Source organism: Corythoichthys intestinalis, chromosome 7, assembly GCF_030265065.1.
Source record: "Corythoichthys intestinalis isolate RoL2023-P3 chromosome 7, ASM3026506v1, whole genome shotgun sequence".
Taxonomy (NCBI): domain Eukaryota; kingdom Metazoa; phylum Chordata; class Actinopteri; order Syngnathiformes; family Syngnathidae; genus Corythoichthys; species Corythoichthys intestinalis.
In genome coordinates this window covers 51,949,182-51,970,530 of record NC_080401.1, presented here as the reverse complement: position 1 = coordinate 51,970,530, position 21,349 = coordinate 51,949,182, and the positions used below count along the sequence as shown (strand labels likewise).

At 38.4% G+C, this 21,349-nt stretch overlaps 1 protein-coding gene across 2 annotated transcripts in view; it reads left to right on the top strand.

The window, feature by feature from the left end:
* The first annotated feature begins 17,126 nt into the window (after positions 1-17,126).
* The window catches only part of LOC130919455 (gamma-aminobutyric acid receptor subunit gamma-3), a 61,218-nt gene continuing 56,995 nt past the window's right edge, over positions 17,127-21,349 (top strand). For both annotated transcript variants that reach the window (XM_057842192.1, XM_057842191.1), the window contains exon 1: positions 17,127-17,409. Coding sequence is in view for 1 of the 2 variants with exons in the window: in XM_057842191.1 (XP_057698174.1) it covers positions 17,321-17,409 (89 nt within the window). In the remaining variant the exon portion in view is untranslated. The remainder of the gene's footprint in view (positions 17,410-21,349) is intronic.

The window sequence follows — 21,349 nt, the reverse complement described above, 5'->3', positions numbered from 1 at the left end:
GATTTCTAGCCATAAGCCATCTTGCTGTCCGCAATAATGTGGACCCCAGCACATCTACTGTACATCATTTGATGAGCGTCGTCAAGAGTCAGTATCCACGAATGTGTCCTTTCCATTTTATTCATATGTGACGACCGTCAATCCTCCCCCTGTGTTTTATTCCAACACATTATCGAGGACAGCAAGTTTTGCCTGGTACACCAGACTCACTGCTGTTCCAGCTATTGAGTCTGGCCACCATTCCCGCGGATACAATTTCCAGGGCGGAGCAAGCCACAGCAAACAGACAGCGGAGTGGACCAATCAGCGACGGGCAGACGTGACGTTAGTAAAATGACGAGGGAAGGACGAGGGATTTGCGCGCGGAAGTAAACATACGAAGAGAGCGGAGTTTATTCAACATGGCTAGCGCGAGACAGACTGTTGTCAATGACTCGTGTCGATGTGTTTTTGATCATTTAAAACGGATTTTACCGTGGATTGGAACATATTCTCGGCTCTGCCGTTCACCATATGTGTTGTTGTGGAGACGACTTTCGACGCGCAAGAGTGACTTTGCTCGTTAAGAACACGTCACGCAAATAAACGAATCTGATTTGTCGATTGATTTTGTACCTGCTCGAGAGGCCGTTAATGGGCTGGTTCCCAGACTATACTCTCAGTGTTTGAAAAATACAGGGAGAATAGTCTGGCAGAGCCAGACAACAGCAAGGTGGCAAATGGCTAGAAATCCGAGCAGTTCTTCAACGCAACACGAGCAGCTATCGTAAACGTCACCTCCAAACGAATCACCCGTCCCTTCAAAACAACTCGATGGACTGTTTCGTTCGCCTTCGTTACAACACAGAGAGACAGGTGACTTTTTTTTTATTAAAAACTACAACGGTAAATGAAAAAGCCCTCATAGCCAATTACCTTGTTGCTGAACTTGTTGCTAAATCAAAAAAGTCCCACACTGTGGCAGAGACCTTAATACTACTTGCATGCAAAGCCATTGTAAATGAGATGATCATCCCTGATGCCGTTAAAGGCATTGCTAAGGTCCCCCGTCTGATAATTCTGTGCTTTTCAAGCCTAACTGCTCTAAAAAGATAAAATCAGAGAGACTGAGAGCTTATTGACGAAGATTCCTGCCAGGATATCGGCTTTGTCTTCATCTAAACAGGCTCAAGTTTCACACTTAGTAAGTATAAATATTGAGAAATTATTTTATAATTTAATATACTGTAAAGAAAGTAATTTTAGAACATTTTTGGTTTGTTGTGTGCCGCGAGATTATTTCCAATGTAAAAACTTGCCATGACTCAGAAAAGATTGAAAAACACTGATAACCTATACGTAAAGTGTCAATTTTTTTCCCCCCACGCTAAGATTTTTATTTTCCACATTTTTTTTTTTTCCCCCATCTTATTTTGCTAAATGCAACAAACGTACAGTTGTGTTCTAAATTATTCAACCCCCACAGTAGGTAAGTGTTTTTGCAAGTTTGGCATTTATTTGGCATCTTGTTTACTATCACATTAGCGGTGGGAATCTTGGTGCACCACACGATTCGATTACGATTCAGAGGCTACGATTCAATTATAAATTGATTATTGATGCACAACCCCCGACTATTAGCTGCCTTTAATATTTCTTACATTAGTTACAAAAATAGTAGAAAAATCCTCTCAGGCTTAACTAAACTTTCAGTATCAAGTTAACAGTTCAAAACAGTAAATAGAATGCTCAAGTCCCCATTGTGTATCAGCAGCTTTGAACTACATTCAATCTTCAACAGGATAAATCCTTTCATTTTGCAGAAATATATTTTTATCCAACTAAAAGGGAACTCTGGTATAAATGAAAGACAATGTGTACTACTACTTCAATACAAATGGCTCATACAATGCTTTTCTGCTTTAAGTTGTGTAAACATGAACATGTAAACATTCACAGGTTTCCTTGAGGTACAAATAATTTAAAAAAATAAATAAATAAACCTCATGTCGTTTTTTTATCCGAACCTCAACAATATGCAGGACAGGTCAACAACCATAACAGCTGCGTTGTCTGTCACAACAGAAACGTTTTTTTTGCGATGTTCCATTCATTTACAGCACTGCTTAGCAGCTCAACCATATTAGCAACCTTGTTTTGCTCTTTTTTTGAAGCACGTCTGCTTTCAGCTCCCACTTATCGGTCACGGAATGGGCTGTTACTGTAACAAACAATTCGGGGGTTACAGATGTCCACGCATCACGCGTAACCAGATTTCTCACACAGAGTGCTACATTATGCTGCAAAATTTGTTGGTAGTCTTCAGACATCATTATGGCATGCACAAGGTCAAGCAGTCCAGTGCCAGAGGTAGCAAGGCAACCCCAAAACATCAGGGAACCTCTTCCATGTTTGACTGTGGGGACCGTGTTCTTTTCTTTGAAGGCCATGTTTTTTCCCTGTAAACCAGGGGTGTCCAAACTTTTTGACAAGGGGGCCAGATTTGGTGCGGTAAAAATATGGGGGCCGACCTTGGCTGACGTCCTTTACGTAGAACAATATATTTAACCACATTTTAGCAAGCCATTCTGGTTGTTACATTTGCTTTATTTTTTTTTTTTAATTAATCATTTTAACAATCTCGCAACTAGCCTTTGTGGCGTTCTCTTTTGACTCTCGGGCTCTTGCAAAATACTGCTGTTGTGAAGTTAAACTAGCTTCAAGTTGCTTCAATTTTTCTTTGCGTATCTTCCCTATAATCTTGTCGTGCATGTCAGCGTGTCTTGTTTGGTAATATCGCCTCACATTGAACTCTTTAAAAACAGCGACTGCCTTTTTTGCAATTGAGGCAGACACAGTTGTTGTGTATTTTAGGGAAGAAATAGTCCAATTTCCACCTATCCTTGTAGCGTCGGCCGTCGCAGTCAACTGTTTTTCTTGTTGATTGTCGCCATTTCAGAAAATTGGAAGTAGAGGGTCACACGGGGTGATGTTGCTCAGAGTGCTGCTTCCTTTTAGTGGGTAAATGAGGAGCAGCATTTAGTGTGTAAGCTACTTCATATGCTGGTAGCAGTACTGCTGACCAATTTATCAAGTCTGTGTGCGGGCCAGACGTTAATGATTTTATGACGGAGGCTGGGGGCCGGATTAAATTTGACCACGGGCCGCATTTGGCCCCCGGGCCGGACATGTCTGCTGTAAACTCTTATCTTGATGCCTTTTCCCAAAAGCCTGTACTTTTGTCTCATCTGACTAGAGAACATTCTTCCAAAACGTTTTTGGCTTTCTCGGGCAAGTTTTGCCAAACTCCAGCCTGGCTTTTTTGTCTCTGGGTCAGAAGTGGGGTCTTCTGGGTATCCTACCATAGCAACGGTGGGCAAACTATTCCACAAAGGGCCGCAGTGGGTGCGGGTTTTTGTTGTAACCCATTAAGAGGACACCTTTTCACCAATCTGCTGTTTTACAAGTGCAATCAGTCGATTGCAGTCAGGTTCTTGTCATTTCTGCTGAAACCGCATTGATTAAACTATCTGTGCTGGGTCAGTTGGAACAAAGATCAGGACTCACTGCAGCCCTCGAGGACCGTTTTGCCCACCCCTATACCATTAAGTCCCTTTTCCTCCAGACGCCGACGGATAGTACGGGTTGACACTGTTGAACCCTCGGACTGCAGGACAGCTTGAAATTGTTTGGATGTTATTCGAGGTTCTTTATCCACCATCCGCACAATCTTTCGTTGAAATCTCTGTCAATTTTTCTTTTCCGTCCACATCTAGGGAGGTCAGCCACAGTGCCATGGCCTTTACACTTATTGATGACACATTCAACAACATTCAGCTCTTTGAAAATGGACTTGTAGCCTTGAGATTGCCCACGTTTCCTCACAATTTTGCTTCTCAAGTCCTCAGTTTTTTGGTATTCTGTTTTTTTTTCTCCATGCTCAATGTGTGGTGCACACAAGGACACAGGACAGAGGTTCAGTCAACTTTAATCCATTTTAATTGGCTGCAAGTGTGATTTAGGTATTGTCACCACCTGTTATGTGCCACAGGTAAGTAACCGGTGTTGTTAATTACACAAATTAGTGAAGCATCACATGCTTTTTCAAAGGGTGTCAATACTTTTGTCCGGCCCATCTACCAGGCTAATATGCAAACAACCGCTTCCGGTATCTGTCAATGAGTTTCTCAAGATGCTCTTCTGGAATTTTAGACCATTCTTCTTTGGCCAACTGCTCCAGGTCTCTGAGATTTGAAGGGTGCCTTCTCCAAACTGCCATTTTCAGATTTCTCCACAGGTGTTCTATGGGATTCAGGTCTGGACTCATTGCTGGCCAATTTAGAGGTCTCCAATTTAGAGGTCTCCGGTGCTTTCTCTCAAACCAATTTCTAGTGCTTTTTGAAGTATGTTTTGGGTCATTGTCCTGCTGGAAGACCCATGACCTCTGAGGGAGACCCAGCTTTCTCACAGTGAGCCCTACATTAAGCTGCAAAATTTGTTGGTAGTCTTCAGACTTCATAATGGCATGCACACGGCCAAGCAGTCCAGTGTCAGAGGTAGCAAAGCAACCCCAAAACATCAGGGAACCTCCCCCAGTGGGGACTGTGATGTTTTCTTTGAAGGCCTTGTAATTTTTCCTGTAAACTCTATGCTGATGCCTTTTCCCAAAAAGCTCTACTTTTGTCTCATCTGACCAGAGAAAATTCTTCTAAAACGTTTTTAGCTTTCTCATGTAAGTTTTGGCAAACTCCAGCCTGGCTTTTCTCTCTTTTCTCCATGCTTGATGTGGTACGCACAAGGACACAGGACAGAGGTTGAGTCAACTTTAATCCATTTTAACTGGCTGCAAGTGTGATTTCGTTATTGCCACCACCTGTTATGTGCCACAGGTAAGTAACAGGTGCTGTTAATCACGCAAATTAGCGAGGCATCATGTGATTTGTGCCAATACTTTTGTTCGGCCAATTTTTGGAGTTTTGTGTAAAATGATAATGATTTTTTTTTCCCGTTCTCTTTTGTGTTTTTTCATTACAAGCAAAATAAATGAAGATATTACGACCAAAGCATTTGTAATTGCAATCATTTTCTGGGAGAAATTGAGCATTATCGGACAAAATTGCAGGGGTGCCAATACTTTTGGCCAGCAGTGTATGTATAATATATTTTGGCTCTCGCGGACAAAATGTTTCCGACCCCTGCTTTAACTACAAAAAAAAGAAAAGAAAAAAAAGTTGAATAATTGTTTGTGTGCTATGTGGGAATAAAAAATACTGGCTCCTTTTTTTATGCGTACTGCGCATTTCATGGAAATTCACACTATAAAAAAACAGATACTGTGTCTATTAAACTGATTTATCGGCCTAATTTAGGTATCTTTTAAACAATTTCACAAACTCATTCCTGCACTCAATGAGCCTAGTGTTGATGTTCAAAGTACAGTACATAAAGTGGCTTTTATAAATGTTCATTTCATTTTATTGAGGTGTTACACGTGAAACATGTCTGAAAGAGCCCATAACTATATTAAAGATAGATTTGCTGCCTATATTCAAGATGCATTTCTGCACATGAAGCTTAATCTTCCTTAATGGAACAACAAGCCGGCGGCACGTGCTTGATTACACATGGCACTCACATGTCAGTCAGTTAGCTCACGTATAAATCCATCTTTCAACATCTGGCTCACATCTGCTTGCCGAGGATTTAGCTGCATTTAAGTTGCTTTTTGCGTTCTCGGCGCAGCGACTTAAGCCGCCGCTCACGGCGCCAAAGCATATCCGTCACGGCACGAGTGCAAACAGACGCGCCGGATAACCTTTCCACGCACTTTTACCCGCAATGACTGACGCACCCGCGTATCAGCAGCGGTGTGGTATCTGTAAACCTGACCGTTTCGAAATTTTGATTGAATTGGGAGTGAGGTTGAGCTTTTTGTTGCATTTCGTGATACCAAATGTACAGTGAAGAAAACAAGTATGAATCAGATGCACTTGTTTGAGCTTGATGGTAGCATAAAATCACCTGTCCACCCCATACAATCAGTAAGACTCAAACTTGTAGCCAGGGGTGAAAGTGGCTAGAATTTCTTGCCGGAACTCTCTCTCAAGAAGGCCGCCACGGAGCCAGAATTTTTTATTTTTATTTTTTTTGGGGGGGGGGGATGGGGGGGTTGAACCTCCTAAAACCACTGAAATGCAGATAAAACTGCTTTTGGCACAGTTATTCCTATAACACATACAAAGAAAACATTTTCATTCAAAATAGTATTTTTTCAATTATTTGCAAAATAAGTTCACAAAAACAGAAGTAACCCCAACCTCCATCTAATTTCCCCCCCACATTTCCTAAATGCATATCCTCAATTCTAACTAGATAATAACATTGGATGTACATTAAAATTGAAGCTAATGTAAACGTTTACTTTTCTTTTTTTTTTTCTTCTTTTTTTTAAATAAAGATATACCTAACATACAGTACAGGCCAAAGTTTTGACACACCTAATTCAATGCAACACAAATGAAGGTCCCTAAACCACTGATAAAGCAATACATTCCACTAATCAACCCTGAAAAGTAGAGATGTGGGTCCGATCACGTCATTTTCAAAGTATCGGAATCGGCAAAAAATTATCGGCCAAGCCTTTTTTAATTAAATCGTTTTCTAATTGTATTTAACGTTACAGACATAATATGTTACACTCACCCCAGAGTATTTAATTTTGGTTTAAGGAAGGGTTATCAAAAATATCCCAATAACGACGGCAATTATTTTATTAAAAAATGTGTCACATTATAATATTTAACACTATTATTATATGCGTAGCACGACCCTCTCACTCTTTGTTGCGCTCAATCTGTAATGACGCTGATTTACATATATAGAGAGGTAAAAGGCAGCGTTAAATGAGTAGAGTGAATTTTGGCAGCCTTTGGTGCCTTCCTTCAATTGGCTAAAACCTTGCAACCCCTCTCCCTATGATTAGAAATATCATGGGAAGCAATGTGGGGAAGCAAGGTGGCAATTGAGCTTTGTCTTAACACCTTAAGTTATTTCCCAAAGCAGAGAAGATATATCCATTGGTAGCATGACGCACAGTCATGGTTTTACTTTCCATCATTGTTCCACTTCCCATCATGCATTGGGGCATGGCTGCAGTATCATTTACTGAAAGCTCAAATACACTAGATGGCAATATTTAGTCACAATATACAGTCACAAGTCTTTCTATCTGTGGATCCCTCTCACAGAAAGAATGTTAATAATGTAAATGCCATCTTGAGGATTTATTGTCATAATAAACAGATACAGTACTTATGTACTGTATGTTGAATGTATATTTTCGTCCGAGTTTTATTCATTTTTTTCTTAATGCATTGCCAAAATGTATATGATCGGGAAAAATTAACGCGAATGATTGGAATTGAATTGGGAGCAAAAAAAAAACCAATCGGATCGGGAAATATCGGGATCGGCAGATACTCAAACTAAAACGATTGGGATCGGATCGGGAGCAAAAAAAACATGATCGGAACAACCCTACTGAAAAGGCATACCTGTGAAGTCAAATACCATTCTAGGTGACTCCCTCTTGAAGCTCATCAAGAGAATAGCAAGAGTGTACAAAAAGTAATTGGAGCAAAAGGAGGCTACTTTAAAGATGCAACAATATTATACATGTTTTTAGTTATTTCAACTGTTTTTACTAAGTAGGCTACATAGTTCCACACATATTCATTCGTATTTCTTTTACGTTCAGTGAGAATTTACAATGACACTTGACGAGTCTAAATAAATGACGGACAGTAGATCAAATAAACAAGCCTCCTCAACTCTTACCTTTCTCGTAAAGAACTGATCAATTTTCTTTTGCATTGCTCTTTTTTATTGTATCAATTCACCAAGCGTTTTCTTTTACATAGTGTCCTGTCTTCACTAAATGTGAATTTGTTTAGGTTGACAGACAGCAAAACGAGGCAATAGTGGATTTTTTTATTTGAAGCTTTTACTTCTTCACTTTTGATGAATCATAAAGCTGCAACACACACATGCACTCATGTTCAAAATGACACACATAAAACAATAAACATTTTACACAAAACAATTGGTGATCATACGTTCCTCCAGTACAATCAATATGTAAATTTAGTAAATCAAATCAGCCCAGTCTGCATAATAAAGTCCGCTAGCTTAGATGCTACGAATGCTAACGTATTCACACTTCTCTCATAGCAAATCGCTAAACATAACCAAGCAAACAGTATCTCCAAATTTAACCACAAATGCAAACACCAACATACATCAACTGAAACAACTTACAGCTTCAAGTGGGCCGAACTAGAGTAAGTAGCTGTCCCTTAGCCATGTCAGAAACATCAGCTTCTCAGTCATAAAAGGTAAGAGTTCAGACACACCCAACTCCGCCACCAGAGGGCATCATTTGACAAAATACAATACTTTAAACAAACATTCACACATAGGATTTTGAGTTGCCATCATATTTTCGGGATCAAAGTACCGTCGGAATGGCGTTCCGGGTCGAAAACTCATGCCGGTACGGAGATCCGGCTCGTTCCGGTCCACTTTCACCCCTGCTTGTAGCATGGTCAAGACCAAAGAGCTGTACAAAGTCACCAGAGACAAAATTGTTCACCTCCACAAGGCCGGAAAGGGCTACGGAGTAATTGCCAAGCAGCTTGGTGATAAAAGGTCCACTGTTTGAGCAATCATTAGAGAATGGAAGAAGCTAAACATGACAGTCAATCTCAGTCGGAGTGGTGCCCCATGAAAGATATCACCTCGTGGGGTCTCAGTGATCCTAAGAAAGGTGAGGAATCAGCCCAGAGCTACACGACAGGAGTTGGCCAATGACCTGAAAAGAGCTGGGTCCACCGTTTCCAAGGTTACTGTTGGTAATACATTAGACGTAATTTTTTGGAAATCATGCATGGCATGGAAGGTTCCCCTGCTTAAACCAGCACATGTCAAGGCCCGTCTTAAGCTTGCTTATGACCATTTGGATACTGCAGAGGAGTCATTGGAGCAAGTTTTGTGGTCAGATGACCTGGGCCCTGTATTGTCAGATTTTGCGGAACAACCTCCTTCCTTCAGTCAGAGCATTGAAGATGGGTCATGCCTGGGTCTTCCAACATGACAATGACCCGAAGCACACAGCCAGTAAAACCAAGGAGTGGCTCCGTAAGAAGCATAGTAAGGTTTTAGCATAGCCTAGCCAGTCTCCAGACTTAAACCCAATAGAAAAGCTTTGGAGGGAGCTCAAACTCAATGTTTCTCTGCAGCAGCCCAGAAACCTGGCGGATGGGTGGGCCAAGATTCCTCCTAGTAGTGGGTGCAAACCTAGTGAAAAACCACAGGAAACGTTTGACCTCTATAAATGCAGACAAAGGCTACTGTACCAAATATTAATTCATTTTTTTCAGATGTTCAAATTAGGGCTGTCAAAATTATCGTGTTAACGGGCGGTAATTAATTTTTTTAATTAATCACGTTAAAATATTTGACGCATTTAATGCACATGCCCCGCTCAAACAGATTAAAATGACAGCACAGTGTAATGTCCACTTGTTACCTGTGTTTTTTGGTGTTTTGTCGCCCTCTGCTGGCGCTTGGGTGCGACTGATTTTATGGGTTTCAGCACCATGAGCATTGTGTAATTATTGACATCACCAGTGGCGAGCTACTGGTTTATTTTTTGATTGAAAATTTTAAAAATTTTATTAAAACGAAAACAAGAGGGGTTTAAATATAAAACTTCTATAACTTGTACTAGCATTTATCTTTTAAGAACGACAAGTCTTTCATACAGTACTTATGTACCGTATGTTGAATGTATATATCCTTCTTGTGTCTTATCTTTCCATTCCAACAATAATTTACAGAAAAATATGGCATATTTTCGGGGTTTTTTTGTTTGTTTGTTTGAATTGCAATTAATTACAATTAATTAATTTTTAAGCTGTAATTAACTTGATTAAAATTTTTAATCGTTTGACAGCCCTAGTTCAAATACTTATTTGCAGCTGAATCACACGAAAAAGTCGTTAAAAAAATCATACATTGTGATTTCTGGATTTTTCTTTTTAGATGATCTCTCCCACTGTGGACATGCACCTATGATGAAAATTTCAGACCCCTCCATGATTTCTAAGTGGGAGAACTTGCAAAATAGCTGGGTTTTCAAATACTTATTTTCTTCACTGTAAATTTCAGGCATTTTCTGAGTTGAAAACTTTCCACTGGATGTAATACAATAATTTTTGTCAGATATTTTTACGTTTTCTCGAACTAATACATTGTCATAACTCTACAAAAAGGACATTCCAGTCCACAAAAAAATCATTTCGTTTAGGGAAAAAAAATATTTTGTTATTTTTTTTAATGTACGTAGAATAATGCTGGTCTGCTCAACAAAAAATTGTTGCATTGTTAAACTAGGTCTCATGTACTCTGGGGTGCTCAATCCAAATCTTTTCTCAAATCTCAATTTTGGGTATTGCATTTGTATGCGAAAAAAATAATTAAATAACCATGGTTCTTCCGTTATAGATGACTATGAATAGGTCGTCTGAGGTTGCCCTGGAAATAAAAAGTCATCATAAAATTATAACAAACTCATAGCCCTGATGGAAGTCCATCAAAAGGGCACAGAAGTGCATTTCAATGCGGGACGTATTGGTTTTGGTAACATGTCTCTTTGTGACCAGCAGAGGGAGGCAGCATCCAAGATGAAAAAGTAGTGCTAGCGCATGTAACCTGATCATGAATTATTCATTTTCCGTACAAATTGTCTCCGCGGGGGTGCTGAAGCCTATCCTAGCTAACAATGGACAGGAGACGAGGTACAGCATAAATGGGGTTTGATTAATTCTGTTTTGTTTTTTTAAGAATTTTGTATTATGCACAGTACAGTATATAGCAGTGTCACAACAACCACATGACACAAGAAAATATTACAATCAGCACAAAAATACAAAATAAAAGGTAAAAAAAAATTTTTTTTTTAATTCACTTATGAGTAAGAGCAATTTACCTGGTCTGAATATTTTATAAAATCACAATAAGAAAGTCATGATATTACAAGTGAAGATAAAAACTTTTGAATATAATAATTTACCAACCTAATCATTTGGATAAATGCATAAAATGTTTAAGTGTGTGGCCAGGTTCCTTTCTACTAATCATTGATATTGATAATGAAGATTTGGAACATGAAATTATAAAACTGCGATTGGCTGGCAAACAATAGCATACCGCACGAATGCTATTTTTAATTCAATTCAATTTCATTTGTATAGCCCTATATCACAGCAAGGTTGTCTCAAAGGGCTTTGCAGAGGCAATATGATACAGAGTCAGTAACAGTAGATGAATTAAATAAAGTCCAAGTCCTGGGCATCCCTCAACCTTAGACCCTCCATGTTGGCAAGGAAAAACTCCAAAAACCCTTTGGAAAAAATGAGAAACCTTGGGGAGAACCATAGTCAGGAGAGCTCTACTCCCAGGATGGATAGACAAGATGCACCAGGACTGCTAATGGGAATTAGCAGAAAGAGTTAGTTTGTAGAGATGCAATAGAGTGAGGGAACAAGAGGAGGTCCATCTAGCCAGATGAGACGGGGGGGGGGGGGGGGGGGGTCAATGAGGACGTCCATCCAGCCAGGGGTCCGGCTAGTCAGGAGGCTGCGGCTGAAAAATAGCCCCTCGCCAGAGGGGAGGGGGGAAAGGGGACACCGAGTGACTAGTGATGAAGGGACTAGTCAAGTACATATTAAAATTAGAAAAGAGAAATAAAGTAAGACAAGTGGTAGGTAGAGTGAGAAAAGGAGACTCAGTGGCTGTACTTCCCCCAGCATTATAGCTTCTAGTGCAGCTTAGACTAAACTGTGAGTCTAGTCCGATTTCAACTAGCCTGACCATAAGCTTTGTCGAATAGGAACGTTTTTAGTCTAATCTTAAATGTACAGACTGTGTCGGCTTCTTTAATACTAGCTGGAAGCTGATTCCATAAAACAGGAGCTTGGTAGCTAAAGGCTCTAGCTCCTACTTTTAGAAACCCTGGGAACTACCAGTAGACCTGCATACTGAGAACGAAGTGTTCTGTTGGGACTGTGTGGAACCAGAGCATCGGTGAGATAAGATGGCCCCAACCCATTAATGGTCTTAAATGTAAGAAGGAGGATTTTAAATTTAATTCTAAACTTGACAGGAAGCCAGTGAAGGGCTTTGAGCACAGTGGTGATGTGCTCTCTTCTATTAGTTCCTGTTAAAAGTCTTGCTGCTGCGTTCTGGACTAGCTGAAGACCTTTTAGAGAACTTTTAGGACAAGCTGCAAGTAGGGAGTTACAGTTGTCCAGATCCTAAATGTAACGAACGCGTGAATGAATTTTTCTGCATCGTATTTAACAAAATATTTCTAATTTTGGCTATGATGCGCAGGTGAAAAAGGCTGTTCTGCAGGTTTGTTTAATATGAGCTTTAAATGATAAGTCTGGATCAAATAGAACTCCTAGGTTTTTAACTGTGGTGCTGGAGGCTACACTTACATTGTCCAGAGTGACTATCTGGGCAGTTAAAGAGTATCTCAAACTTTATTTTTAGACCGTGGCATCGCCATCGTAATGCGGAAGTGGGTCATTATAGACACGCCCTTGCATAAAATCCATGTTATTTCTGCTTGTTTTTGCCGGTAATCTTTCAAAAAAAGAACATGCCGATTAAACACTGCTGCTATGGAACTTGTAAAAACGACAGACAAAAGACATTACGACATATAAAGGATGTTTTCTTCATACGTTTCCCAAAACAAAAAAAACTCGGAGGAAAAAATGTGAAGAATGGATCAACTTGTGCGGACGTCCAAAAGACCAGTTCAATGCCAGCAAGGTAAAGCCATTCACATTTCATATGCAGTAAACATTTTATTGGGACAAAGAGGTAAGCCATTTTGATATTTTTACTTATTTTTTAGCGTGGCGTTTTGCCGTACTGCTTCTGTCTGACAATGAATGACCTGAAAAAAATGAAAATGGAATTTGACTGCCACTGTTAACTTTTCTGTTGTAAAAAAAAAAAAAAAAAAAAAAAAAAAAAAAAAAAACTTTAGTAAGGGGGAAGTGTAAATCAATTATAGAATTAAGATTTGTAATTAATGAAAAAATTAAAAGTGTGCTTTGGCTATCGCTACACAAAAATAGCAATGTAAATTGCCCCAAAGAATGGTCAGAGACGTAAGACAACCAGAGGATATAATATATAAGAAAGACAGGGCATATGGTGGTAAAGGAAAGATTGTTGAAACAGGAGAATGTCATTGTCAGTGGCGTAAGGCAATGCACAAAAGAAAAAGGTGACGATAAAAAAGCTAACTCTGGATCAGGTCGGCTCTTTTCCCCCTGTCTTTTTCAGCCCTCGGCACTCAAGCCATCATTTTCGGACAGAATTGGTAGGTTTAGCTCAGTAAACATCTCATTCCTACACTATTTCCATTCATTTACTATTAGGGACAAACGGAAGTTTGACCCCCCTAGCAACAGTTGCTAACGTCATGAATATTAATGAGCAAAAGTGACGTGTTGTTTGCGAAACGCCATTCAGGGTGTACTCCGCTCCTGCCATAGTTAACTGGGATCGGCTCCAACACTCCGCGTGACCCTTATGAGAGAAGATAAGCAGAATGAAAGATGAATGAATAGCGGCAGAAATGTTTGATTATACATATTATTTTAAAATATATTTTACATTTTTATATCCACCACCAGTAGAAGAACAAATGTGAACAGGACCGCTGTGCGATGAGAGTAAAGGGGATTAGGGCTGCAGCTAGTCGATAAATCGATTAACTCGCTAGTTCCAATAATTGAGTAATCGGATAAGGAACATAAAAAAATAAAATACCTGAGCTGAGACTCACACGGTATAAAAAATAAATGATCTTAGTACAACAAAAGAACAATTAGCTAACTTACATAGTAAAGTCTACTAGCTTAAATGCTATAAAATGCCAACTTTTTTTGTTACAATGTTCTTAACAAACGGTTAAAAACACATATTCCCACTAAAAACTGCTAAATATACCTAGAAACTAAATTACGAATGCATTAAAAAAGAATTTTAACAAAAACCCAGCTTATGTTTGTCTTAACAGGGAGCAGCTGGATTTAACCATGTGAAATGAGTTATGTCATATTCACTGTCGCCACTAGAAGGTGTTGTATCCACCCAAATCAATAAAACTAAATGCGAACACTTTCAAAACAAACCATTACAACGCCACTTTAATTAAACGAATACTCGAAGCTGCAAAATTTAATTTGGGGAATTTTTTTTTTTTTTAATCGAATTACTCAAGTTAATCGATTAATCGTTGCAGCACTAAATAGGACCTTGATTGGACCGCCTGATGGGCGGGGGCTAGTGGATAATTATTCGTGGCCCCCTCAAGATGGTCGTCGACGTCCAGCGTGTGTGGGAGTGTCTGTGTTTTGGGTGCCAGCCCGGCTACACCGGCAAACCGAACACCCCCAGCACCCTCGTAAATTCCGCCTTTGTACGCTATACTGTATATAAAGTACAGTTGGCCTTTGAGATAAGAGTGACCCAACTGAATGAAGTGAGTACATTTTTCCATTCCACTGTTGAAGAAATAGTAAGCACTAGGTGGCGGTAGCGAACTTGAAAACAAGCAGGTTGTCAGCTATTGAACAATTTAAAAGGCTTGAAGCTGTTTATTGCCATTCCCAGTTGGGATTTACAGGTTTAATGGTCTTTCCATTCATTTTCATTGGGATTTCCGATTGCAATGTTTTCGGTAAAGAACGTTTTCATAGATGAAATAAACTCATGCAAGGCATGAATGGAATATTTGAATGAACAAAGAAATTGGAATATTGATTTAATTTTTAACTCTTTCAATGCCATAGACGGGTATACTTGTCAGTTGTTTTTCAATGTTGACGAGTGGGGGTGATGCTGATTCAATGTTGAAAATCATGACCAGCAGAGTTCAGCCATTGCCCTTTTTTTTTTTTGTTATTTGTTAATCCATTTTGTGAGTACTCATCTTAGAATTCTGGGAGAAAGGGCTGAATTTTGCAAAAATGACCAAAGTTCTCGTGCTGAATACTCAACAATTAATAAAGGTATAAACAAACTTTTTTCTCCTACTGAAAGAAGAGACTTTATGTTCTCATTTGGTCATTTGTTGCGTATTAAAATATAGATGGAATGCAATTTTCTGTATGTTCTATCAGTCAAAATGCTCTGAAATGGCTAGTAAAGTGCTATCATTGTTCTTATTAAGAAGAAAAGCTATTATAACGTATTTAAAAATAAATCTACCATAATTTTCGGACTATAAGCCGCTACCTTTTCCCCCCATTTGGAATCCTGCGGCTTATAGTTCAGTGCAGTTTATTTGTTGATTTGTTTAGGTTAATAGGTAACACTTTATTTGACAGCAGCGTCATAAGACCGTCATGGGCATAACTGAATGCTTATGACAAATGTCATGAAGTGTCATCCGTCAATTTATGCCACCAACTCCATTTATGTCCAGTTTAGATCTTTTACATCAATTCAAAAGTGAGATAATTTCCCAGATGACACTAAATAATATGTTATAAGCATTCATTAATGCTCATGACCGTGTCATGTCATAATTATTATTGTCTTATGATAGTCTTGTGCCACCACTGTCAAATAAAGAGTTACCAAATACCATAACTAGCAATTAATGAAACAACTGGAACAGTAACTGAAAAAATAATTACCTCAGAACATGAATTTTGTATTTGTTGATTTATTTGGGTTATTAGGTTATTTGACTAGCGTCATAAGACTGTCATAATTATAACATGACATCGTCATGGGCATTACTGAATGTCATGAAGTGTCATCTGTCAATTTATGCCACCAACTCCATCTATGTCAAGTTTAGATCTTTTACATCCATTCAAAAGTGAGATAATTTCCCGGATGACATGAAATGATATCTTTTATAGGCATTCATTAATACTCATGACAGTGTCATGTCATAATTGTTATTGTCTTACGATAGTCTTGTGGCACCACTGTCAAATAAAGTGTTACCAAATACTACAATTAGAGTCCAGAGTCTTTAGTTTAGGCTTAAGTTAGGGTTATAAAATTTATCCCGATAACGGCGGTAATTAATTTTTTAATAAATGTATCACGTAAAAATATTTAACGCAATAAATGCATGCGCTGCACGACCCACTCACGCATTGTCACGCTCAATCTGTAATGGCGCCGTTTTACCTATATAGAGAGCTAAAAGGCAGCGTAAAATGATTAGAGTGAAATTTGGAAGCCTTTGGAGCCTTTTTTTTAATTGGTTAAAGCCTTACAATCCCTCTCCCTACGATTAGAAATATCGTGGGAAGCAATGTGGGGAAGCAAGGTAGTTTTTTATGTTTTTTCTTAACACCCTATGCTATTTCCCAACGCAGAGAAGATATATCAATTGATAGCACTACGCACAGTCATGGTTGCACTTCCCATCATGCGTTTGGGCATGGCTACAGTATCATTTACTGAAAGCTCAACAAATACCCTAGATGGCAATATTTAGTCACAATATACAAAGTCACATTTGTCCTTTAAGAATTACAAGTCTTTCTATCTGTGGATCCCTCTCATAGAAAGAATGTTAATAACGTAAATGCCATCTTGAGGATTTATTGTCATAATAAACAAATACAGTACTTATGTACTGTATGTTGAATGTATATATTCGTCCGAGTTTTATTCATTTTTTTCTTAATGCATTGCCAAAATGTATATGATAGGGAAAGATTGGAATTGAATCTAGAGCAAAAAAAAGCAATCAGATCGGGAAATATCGGGATCGGCAGATACTCAAACTAAAACGATCGGGATCGGATCGGGAGCAAAAAAACATGATCGGAACAACCCTACAAATAATTTTACTTGAAAAACTAGAAAAATATGGTATTCGGGGGGTAGCAGGGGACTGGGTGAAAAGTTATTTAACATGTAGGGAACAATATGTAGACATCATCTTATACATCAGATTGGATGTCCATCACCATCAATGGCAGCCAATTTGATAACTGTAGTCCACCCCCCTCCCTTCTGTCTCCATCAGACGCATGAGTAGGACAAAGAGAAGTTGCGCCTCCATCTCACCTGCCTTACTAACATATGCCGTGATGCTCAGCCCACTGTCGGCTTGGTGATGAAGAAGAAGAGGAGGAGGACACGCGCTGAGCCTGTGCGGAAAAGCAACACGACGCCAGCCTTTGGGATATGAAAAAAGAATGTATTTCACGGGAGCGAAAAAAGGATGAAAAAGGTCCGGGAGGGACTGGGAACCAGCATGACCTCCACACGGATGTCTCGTTTCCTTCTTCTCTTCATAGCTCTAAATGCAAGGTAGGTTGGTCACATTAAATTGGACAGAACTTATGATGGAGTTAAAAAGATAAGATGTGCTGTGAATTTCCTGAAAGTTGTGAATTTTTCATCGGAAGTTGAGGTGGGGAATTTTGGAAATATTACAAATTGGCAACTTTCTGTAGTAATTTAAAGGTTCGATGTAAATATCGAGGGATTTTGAAATGAGGGTTTCAGATTATAGACACAGAAATCCACATTGTAATTACAGTGGACTTATGAGTTTGTTCTCCAACCATGCTAGTAACGGAAAACACTTGAATTTCAAATTATCTTTCCATATTGAAATGAATGAAAATATATTCAAGTCTTCCTCCCAAAAATGGTACATTATAAAAACATGCACATTGATGCCCACTCCATCACATGTTCTAGATTTGCAGGCCTACTTTATCGCAGATTTTTATTCGTTTTCTTTGTAGTTTATTACTCTATTTTACTCAGCCTTGTTTATTTTGTATGTAATTCCATTGCCGAACACTAGACAGCACTATTTTGTTTGATGCATACTATAAATAATTGTTTTTCAACCTTTTCTGAGTTACGGCACGTTTTTACATTGGAAAAAATCTCGCGGCACACCACAAACTAAAAATGTTCCAAAATTACTTTCTGTACAGTATATTTATTTATAAAATAGTTTCTCAATTTTTAGACTTACTCAGTGTGAAACTTTAGCCTGTTTAGATTAGGGCTGTCAAACGATTAAAATTTTTTAATCGAGTTAATCACAGCTTAAAAATTAATTAATCGCAATTCAAACCATCTATAAAATATGCCATATTTTTCTGTAAACTATTGTTGGAATGGAAAGATAAGACACAAGACGAATATATACATTCAACATACTGTACATAAGTAATGTATTTGTTTATTATAACAATAAATGTACAAGATAGCATTAACATTAACATTCTGTTAAAGCAATCCATGGATAGAAAGACTTGTAGTTCTTAAAAGATAAATGTTAGCACAAGTTATAGACATCTTATATTAAAACTAGAGCTGTCAAACGATTAAAATTTTTAATCGAGTTAATTACAGCTTAAAAATCAATTAATCGTAATTAATCGCAATTCAAACCATCTTTAAAATATGCCATATTTTTCTGTAAATTATTGTTGGAATGAAAAGATAAGACACAAGACGGATATATACATCCAACTAGGGCTGCAGCTATCGATCATTTTAGTAGTCGATTAATCGATAAACTAGTTACTTTGAATAATCGAGTAATCGGATAAGGAACATAAAAAATTAAAATATTTGACCTGAGCCTCAAACGGTATAAAAAACCTAAATAAATTAGGATATACGTACAACAAAAGAACGATTGGCGAACTTACATAGCAAAGGTCCGCTAGTTTAAATGCTATAAAATGCCGTTTTTTTTTTTTTTTACAATCCTCTTTACAAATAGTTCAAACACATATTCTCATAAAAAACTAAATATCTAAATAAATAACTAAATATACCTTTAAATTAAATTACAAATGCATTAAAAAAAAAACATTAGCTCAAACAAAAACTTAGCTTATGTTGGTCTTAACAGGGAGCAGCTGGATTCAGCCATGTGAAATGAGGCAGACTAGAGGGGAGTGTATCCACCCACAGCAATAAAACTAAATGCAAACACTTTCAAAACAAACCACTACAATGCCACTTTAATTAAACGAATACTCGAGGCAGCAAAATTTAATTCGAATATTTTTTTTCTAATCGAATACTCGAGTTGATCGATTATTTGTTGCAGCACTACATTCAACATACGGTACATGAGTACTGTATTTGTTTATTATAACAATAAATCAACAAGATGCCATTAACATTATTAACATTCTATTAAGCGATCCATGGATAGAAAAACTTAAAAGATAAATGTTAGTACAAGTTATAGAAATTTTATATTAAAACCCCTCTTAATGTTTTCGTTTTATTCAAATTTGTAAAATTTTCAGTCAAAAAATAAACTAGTAGCTCGCCATTGTTGATGTCAATAATTACACAATGCTCATGGTGCTGAATTCCATAAAATCAGTCAAAACCAAGTGCCAGCAGAGGGCGACAAAACACCAAAAAACACAAGTAACAAGTGGACATGACACGGTGCTGTCATTTTAATCTGTTTGAGCGGGGCATGTGTGTTAATTGCGTCAAATATTTTAACGTGATTAATTTTTTTTTAAATTAATTACCGCCCGTTAACGCGATAATTTTGACAGCCCTAGTTTAGGTGAACCCAAAGCTGATATCCTGGCAGGAATATTCATCAACAGCTCTCAGTCTCTGTTTTTATTTCTTATAGCAGTTAGGCTTGAAAAGCTCAGAATTATTAGAGGGGACTTCAGCAATGTCTTTACCCGCATCAGGGCCAAGCAGCTCGCAGGTACAGTGGGGCAAAAAAGTATTTAGTCACCCACTAATTGTGCAAGTTCTCCCACTTGAAACTATTAGAGAGGCATGTAATTGTCAACATGGGTAAACCTCAACCATGAGACAGAATGTGGAAAAAAAACAGAAAATCACATTGTTTGATTTTTAAAGAATTTATTTGCAAATCATGGTGGAAAATAAATATTTGGTCAATACCAAAAGTTCATCTCAATACTTTGTCATGTACCCTTTGTTAGCAATAACGGAGGCCAAACGTTTTCTGTAACTCTTCACAAGCTTTTCACACACTGTTGCTGGTATTTTGGCCCATTCCTCCATGCAGATCTCCTCTTGAGCAGTGATGTTTTGGGGCTGTCGTTGGGCAACACGGACTTTCAACTCCAAAATATTAAAATAATACTTTTCAAAATATATTTGTTTCACTGAAAAAAGATTTATCATTTAATAAAGACATAAAGGTCAAATTTTGGCAACACAAAAGTTTTGTCGCCTACAGAAAGTAGTGTGAAAATTTAACAAAAAATTTACCTCAAATACAAAAAATATGTTACATAACATAAGTGAATTAAGTAATGGTGCTGTGAGATCCAAACTTAATGACTTCCATGGGCTTGAAGGACTGCATCCATGCGGTTTGGCAAGGATTCATATAATTTATTGATGAAGTCATCAGGAAAATCAAAGAAAGCAGTCTTGCATGTCTCCCAGAGTTCATCAACATTCTTGGGTTTCGTCTTCCATGCTTCCTCTTTCATCGTGTTCATGTCTGGTGACTGGGGTTGCCAGTCCTGGAGGATCTTGATATTCTTTGCCTTGAGGAACTTTGAGGTAGAGTTTGAAGTATGCGATGGAGCACCATCTTGCTGCAGAATTTGTCTTTTTTATGGTTAGTAATGTAAGAGGCAGCTAAGATTTGTTGATATTTCAGACTATTTATGTTGCCTTCCACCCTGTAGATCTCTCGCATACATCCATACTGGATGTAACCCCAGACCATGATTTTGGCACCACCAAACTTCAGTGTTTTGTGGCAAAATTGGATTTTTCAGATGAATCTTCCACCGCAAATATTGCAGGAGACCTACTGGAGCCTGCATGGATCCGAGATTCACTCAGAAAACAATGAAGTTTGGTGGTGGCAAAATCATGGTCTGGGGTTACACCCAGTATCTGGGTGTGTGGGAGATCTGCAGGGTGGAAGGCAACATAAATAGTCTGAAATATCAACAAATAAGGGTGTAACGGTACATGTATTTGTATTGAACCATTTCAGTACAGGGAGCTCAGTTCGGAACAGAGGCGTACCGAACGAGTTTCTGACGTAATGTAACCCTTACTTTTCGAGGCTGTGAGTCGATCGGGTTACAGTTTCTTTGTGTAGATTATATTTAGTCCGTCTTCTCTACTATAATGAGGACCAACATGGTAGGACAGTATAACCCAGAAACGTCAACGGCACGACAACGTGGCCGCCGCGAAAACACAGTGAAACGCGGGCGTTAAAGTCAATCAGCCAATGCACACC